A 7,108-nucleotide genomic window follows, 5' to 3' on the forward strand; every position below is an offset into this window, starting at 1 on the left:
TCAACTGGAGAAGAGCAGTAGGCCTTTAATTCGCTGATTCCTTCGCTCGGAGATGTGAGCACTGTGTTCAAAAAAAGAAAACGGGAGCATTTGTACGACAACATTTCGACCTTACAGCATTAGCTGAGGCTCCAAAATTATTTATATCGGATATAGAAACTTTTATTTTTGCGAGGAAGATACAGATACTTGTAAATGATATGTGCAAATTCGGTTCGAAAATAAATTTCACGATATACAACCCGAGTATGAACAGAGGACCAAAGAGATTACAGAAAACTGTGGCCATCTGAAAGAAAAGAGAAAAGGAGAGTAATGGAAAACACTAGGAAGCCCGGAGCAACGAGTGACTACTTGACTAGAGCCAACCTCCAAATCCCTTCACTAACACTAGCCAGATGCTATAGACTACATTTCCATGTTCACGGTGAGATCAATCTACTCACACCAGGCTCAAACAGCGAGGCCGATGCCGACAACAAATCATTCCTTGGTAGCTAAGGGTGGCCCAGAAGAGGAAGCAGCATGATTTTTTCGTTGTCAATGGCGTACCAAATATGTCAGATAGTTTGAACGAGCTTTCTTCAGAAATGTTCTGCATTGCAAGGAAAATTTCCACATCAGATACGTTGGATATCCATGTTAACACGATATGCAACAACAACATTATTCAGTACACAAAAAATGATCATGTTACCAAAATAAAACAACTGCCAATAGTCATTGGGAGAATTCCTTATTTGACCCTTCCTTAAAATATGCTTCCCTTTTTGGCCCAATTTTTTTTCTTCACTTTTTTATCCTTTAACTTCATTTTGTTCCCTATGTGACACTTCCGTCCGTTTTGGCTAGTAATGGCGTTAAGTCTGACATAAAAGTACTCTTTTACCCCTAGTGTAGTATGTAACCAGATTATTCACATGCAAAAAAATGTGTAATGTGATATATTTTGTGTCATGGTTGAATAAATAGTACTATACTTTTTTTGCAGGGAAAAGATAGTACTATATGACTAATAATAATATGATGAATGGAACAATGACTACCCATTCATCCTCTACTGTAGCATGTAAATTTTTGCACATGAATCTTACAGGTGATAAATTAGACCTCGACATGTCAACGGGTGATGTCTATGAGCTGTGTTCGCGGCTCAATTTGCTGCACATGCTCCAAAAAATTAAGAGCTAGCTTCTAGTGGTCGAGAATCCAACGTCAGGTGTCGGCTAGATCGTACGTGCACTGTTGGAGGTAAAATCAACCAAGCTACTAGCTTTGCATTCATACTCACGCTCCTTCTCTTCCCCATTTTGGTGACATAGTACCACCAGGGGTAAAACTGTCTTTGCATTCATACTCACGCTCATTCATCTAGTTAACACCATCAGATAAAAAAAATGGATGAAAATGTCATGGAGAGAACAAAACGAAGTTAAAGTGTCAAAAAGGGAAGAAAGAAGTTTTTTGGGAGTGTCAAAAAGGGAAGAAAGAAGTTTTTTGGGCCAAAAAGGGAAGCAGATTTTAAGAAAAGGCCAAATAAGGAATTCTCTCATAGTCATTTGGCTGTATTCTAGTAGTGAAGATTGACAAAACTAGGGAACGATAGCAGTAAACTGTATCCACACAAAAATGCTTGTCCAGATAAATAAAATTTAGTTTTGTCACGGCCCAGGCTCCGGAGAGTGTAGCCATGCAGATCCTTGTGCGCCGTGGATGCAGGGAGGTAAGGGTTTGGGGATTACCGGAGGCAGACTCCTCTTTTCTTCTTTATTTATTCTCTGCTGTCCATGCAGATCCTTGTGTGCTGTGGGGGCAGGGAGGTTAGGTTTTGGGGATTACCAGAGGCAAGCCTCCTCTTTTCTTCTTTATTGATTCTCTGATGTTCACATACTAGGCGTAGGTCCCTTTATATATAGTGCTGGCTGATACAAACTCAACTTAACTTTCCAACTAACACAATCTTTGTCTATGGAAATAATTAACTAACTTGATATACAAGCAAACTGAAGATAAAGCCTATCTGTAAGAAGATTTGGGATCCTCCCTGTTCCTGCACCTAAAGTGCTGGCCCCACATGACAAGTTTGTACCCGAGATGAGTTTTGAAGAATTTAGTGTACAGTTTTGAAGAGATTATTGTACAAAGGGCTAGGATTTAGTGATATTACAGTTGTGAAGAGCTCAATGTACAAAGGGCTACATGATTCGTTACTATACGAGCATAGAATGACCATTCCTGGAACTAAGATTTTAAAAGCTAGTAAACTATAGTTGAATACTCCCTCCGTTCCTAAATATAAGTTCTTTAGAGGTTTCACTAGGAGACGACATACGGATGTATATAGACGTACTTTCGAGTGTAGATTCACTCATTTTGCTCCGTATGTAGTCCCCTTGTGAGATCTCTAAAAAGACTTATATTTAGGAACAGAGGGAGTATGTGTCATGTCCTCATCCAAGTCAAATTCCTACCTGTAGTCCTCTCATCCAATGCTGTCATGTCCTCATCCAAGATCGAATTCCTCCCTGTAGACCTCATTCTATGCTGGATTGACACGCCGGTGGACACTCAAGGCCCTGGTGACCGAGCAGACACTGGCTGTGAAGGAGACCTCGAGGGGCGAAGGAAGACAGTTGCTTTGAGCGGCGGAAAAAGACCGAAGTGTGTCTCACACCCATGATGGTGGAGGATATGAGGTGGTCACTAAGCGGGCTCGCTGCTGAAGGCAGCCTCCTCGGAGGCGAGGCAGTGACTAGGCGTATGCGCCACTTGATGGAACCGTTCACGGTGTCCAGATTTTGACCAAGGTCGTGATGCCGTCCCAAGCTCCATCCCCATGGAATTGTCCCTGCGGAAGCGTGAGAAGGAGAGAGGTTGGTGGAAGAAGAGATGGATCTTTTAATTCCTACAACTAATTTATCATCAGAGCAACTAGTTGCTCCTGTTCCCAGTTTTTTCTAATTTGGCAACGCCTCCACAACAGTGCGAACTAGTGCCAGATGCCAAATTTAGCATTTGGCATCGCTATTTGGCCAATAGTGGGGCTGCCCTTATGTTACACTACTTGTAAATTTTCAAGTTAAATTTCACTTGAGAGTCTTAGAGTAAACTTTAATGAGAGGTTTTGTCGGTTATTTGCAAGAAGCCCATGTGTTTCTATGGACTAATGAAATCATACGACATGTTTATACGACTAAGTACTTTCTTGTATTGGGGTGCTGCTCAGTGTATCTGGATATTCATCATACATATATAGGAGAGTTTTTGCGAATAGTTTCCAGTGGGTCACCCTGGGTGGTGACTGGTGAGCAGTCTCACCTCAATCTCAACCGCTGGTAGCAACTTCGACGGTTACTCAGTATGATCTCAAGGCAATGCTGGCAAACTTCGACGGTTACTATATACCCATGGTTGCAGATTAGGCATGGTTAGGGCACATATAATGTAAAATTTCAAGCACCTTTCACTAAATCATACTCGTATGTTATATTACAGATGTCTAGCCATCGGTTTTTGCAATAAATATAGAGATTAATAATCATGAACAGAATCTGAAGTCGCAGGTAAGAGCAAAAATAGAGGCTAACTCTTTCTGGAGAATACGCATGGGAATCGTGCATCTTTGCGTTACCTGGAAGGGACAATGGATACCTAAATGTCATACCCTAATTAGATTGATACTGAATCGACAGGTTGCCCCACACCATTGAAAGGAACTGTTAAGCACATGTACGGCGAACAACCTAGGTTTCATGAAGCATTGGCAATTCAGCGGCTCTATGAAATGCCTTACTCCCAACTTCATGGCTTCCAACCTGATTATGGTGATTATGGTGAACAGCGGCTGGACCTCTGAATATTTACGGTTGCCATTTCTCTTCCTCCACAGATACAGTGATACCTTCCCTTTTCTCCCAGATTTTGGCAGCGTAAGAGAGAGGAATGGTTTGGGCATACTCAATGCAGGCCTCCAAAAGCATGCTGATAATGTCAAGAGAGGTCGGGGTAGACCGAAGTTGACGTGGGAGGAGTCCGTAAGGAGAGATCTTAAGGACTGGAGTATCACCAAAGAACTAGCCATGGGCAGGGGTGCGTGGAAGCTAGCTATCCATGTGCCAGAACCATGAGTTGGTTGCGAGATCTTATGGGTTTCAGCTCTAGCCTACGACTAAAAGCTTTGTTGTTGTTATTGTTGTTGTAAGATAGAGAGGAAAGCCTTCCCATAAAGGTGCTTCTGATTAATTTGGTGGTTCAGGTGGAGCTGAACCCATATTTTTTGTTCGATTACAATCCAGAGAAAAAATGAATTGAATTGCCGAAGTTATTTTATCCAAAGCCTTTCCACAAAGGTCTTGTATCCTGATTAATTTCGTGGTTCAAGTGGAGCTGAACCCATAATCTTTGTCTAATTACAATCCAGAGAGAAAATGAATTGAATTGCCGAATTTACTTTATCCAAAAGCAACCAAATTCAATGTTTTCTCTAATTGGAGCTCCGGTTAACTAACAAAGAAGGCTTGCAGCTGTGATAGAGTGACCAAGGGCAGTTTTTCATGTTTAGATGCTTACTGTAACTTTCAGGTATCCATCACAGTATGATGAAATTGTTCCCACTTTGATGTTTTCACCACCATACATTTCATAAGCACTCAAAACCAGTGGTTGATATTTTACATGAAAACCAGAAACATGATGTCATCAGTTTATCATAAGCTGAAGTTGATGCAAAAAAATAGAAATCCTATGCGTCATGGGGTTTATTGTCATATGGAGAAAACCGAACTGAAGTAATATGGACCAAAAAATTCTATGATATGTTTGTCAATAATCAGGTTATACATGTCCAACACCTCGCAACCAATATGTGAAATTACCTTCATGAAATCTTAAATATGTTGCTATTTTTCTGAGAAAACACAAAACTTGGGTCTCAATGCATTGTTAGAAAGAAGAGAAGTACAAATGTACAAGCCTAAGACTAGACTGAGCAACCGATCACTCAAGGCAAGACCATGACCAACATCCGCCAAATAAACGTTACAACTGACGCAATCAAACAAACCCCGGCATAGATGCCATCCAGACAAGCAGTAAGAAGTCATGAGCTACGGCGCAATGGCTACGCACGACGCATTCCACGCCATACACCCCAGCCGTACCGTTTAGCACGAGCTTGTGTGCACGCACTGCCGATCAGACGGTGCTGAACTAGTTCGTAGTGTAAGGTCAAGCACTGAATTTCTCACACTAGATATAGGGAACATTAAATATGTTGCTATGAATCAACAGAAATTATTTCATAGAGGAACATACTGCAACTGCAAGACATCAATCAAAATTATAGAACGGTGAAACCATAAATTACAACTAGGATGGAACCAAACCTTGTCAGACCCGGAGAAGCTGGACCTTGTTCTCAATGGAAATGCCCATCCAGTCCGGGTGTCCGGCCACCCACTGCAGCTGGTTTATCTCAGCGCCCGCATCATAAACAAGAACTGGATCAATCCCTTCGGGAGGCACTGCTGCCGGTGCCTCAGGCAGCTCCCAGATGAGTGCCTGCCCGTCGTCCCCTGCCGAGCAGAGGTGTCTTGTAGCCTGCGGTGCCCACGCAACAGCGTTCACGCATCCCCCATGCCGATGTAGCTCAGCCACAGGCACGCCGGGTGCACGTATGTCGAGCACAACGACGGCGCTGCTGTCCATGAGCAGGGCGGCCATGTATCTTAGGTCATAGCGGTTCCATGCTAGCCTGAGCAGTGGCGTGTCCGGGCGGGGGCTCTCGTAGACGATGGTGGAGTGCTCCTTGTCCCGGAGATCAAAGACGCGGACGGAGCCATCGGCGGAGACGGAGGCAAAGACGCCGGCCTCCCCCCAGGCGATGTCGTGCACGGCCTTGTCGTGCGCGATGAGCTGCGTCTCGACGACGCCGCGCTCGATGTCCCAGACGGTGCAGGTGGTGTCGATGGAGGCGGTCCCGATGCGGCGGGGCTCGATCTCGTTCCAGTCGAAGGAGGTGAGGGGCGCGCAGAACTCCGAGGCGGAGGCCTTGCGGTTGTCGAGGACGGAGCGGAGCTCGGGGGCGGGGGCGGAGGCGGAGAGGTCGTCGAGGGGGGCGTGCCAGAGGCGGAGGGCGTCGGAGGAGGAGGCGAGGAGGGGCGTGGAGGCGGCGCGCGGGTTGAACTGGAGCTTGGTGGGCGGGTACGGGTGGTCGAAGGAGAGGGAGGGGACGGTGCGGAAGGAGGCGGCGGTGGGGTGGACGGAGTCGAAGCAGAGGAGGGAGACGCGGTTGTGGAGGTCCTCGAGGAAGCTCCCGGCGGCGAGGACGGGCGCGGAGGGGGAGAAGGCCAGCGCGTAGATCGAGTGGGGGAGCTCGCACGTGAAGGCGTACGGGTTCGGCGCCGCGTCCGCCCCCGCCGGCGAGGCGGCCGCCGACGGCGTCGGCTTGGGCTGATCCATGGATGGAGGGTTTGCCCCTTGTTCCGTGTGGATTTGGGGGTGGACTTGTGCCGGTGGCTGCTGGGCTGGGTGATTGTTTTACGGACGCGACGGGTTAAAAGGGAGGCACAGCCGATGGGCAGTGGGGAAGGAAGTTTCAACGCTCTCGTCTCGTGCACTCCGGCGGCAGGTGAACGGCGACCTGGCAGCGAGCACGAGGGTTGAAATCGATGGCGCCGGTCAATGGGTGCAGTGCGCGGCGCACGGGAGGAGGACCGACTAATCGCGGAATTTGATTATTTGCCATTCTTTAATAATATTGCACTTTGACAATTTATCATTGTTTACTTTGCATTTGATGATTTTTGCCACTCCTTACTTTTTTTTTACTTTTTTTGTGGCGGGATGCCACTTCTTATTTGGGACCCTGATGCTTCCCCTTAGAAAACAAAACGATTCAGTTGTATTTGATGATATATATGCGCAAAAACAATGATTGTAATTCCCTTTTGTTTTAAAGAATTGGCCCATCACATTAAAATTCTCTATCGTGCAGATAATCACAGTTTCCCGGAGGCTAGGCATCCCGGACGATTGTGTCGCCTTTGCCGTTTGGCGTTGTTCCCCATCGTTGCCCCCATGCTGCACGGTGTGTTTGGCAGCTCTCCCT

The 7,108-nt window shown here is 46.1% G+C and overlaps 1 protein-coding gene across 1 annotated transcript; it reads right to left on the reverse strand.

Annotated features, from left to right (window-relative positions):
• Window positions 1-209: 209 nt before the first annotated feature.
• On the reverse strand, window positions 210-6,521 carry LOC123402235 (protein TRANSPARENT TESTA GLABRA 1). The gene is made up of 2 exons (XM_045096127.1): window positions 5,385-6,521; window positions 210-595 (listed from the first exon to the last, which is right to left on the reverse strand). The coding sequence occupies exon 1, from the start codon at window positions 6,457-6,459 to the stop codon at window positions 5,389-5,391; it is 1,071 nt and encodes a 356-aa protein (XP_044952062.1). The 5' UTR covers window positions 6,460-6,521; the 3' UTR covers window positions 210-595; window positions 5,385-5,388.
• Between the last annotated feature and the right edge of the window lie 587 nt (window positions 6,522-7,108).

This window comes from Hordeum vulgare, chromosome 6H, assembly GCF_904849725.1.
Source record: "Hordeum vulgare subsp. vulgare chromosome 6H, MorexV3_pseudomolecules_assembly, whole genome shotgun sequence".
Classification (NCBI taxonomy): domain Eukaryota; kingdom Viridiplantae; phylum Streptophyta; class Magnoliopsida; order Poales; family Poaceae; genus Hordeum; species Hordeum vulgare.

Bases quoted from the DNA above. Each gene is read 5' to 3' on its own strand.
- LOC123402235 (XM_045096127.1), bottom strand. From the start codon at position 6,459: ATGGATCAGCCCAAGCCGACGCCGTCGGCGGCCGCCTCGCCGGCGGGG.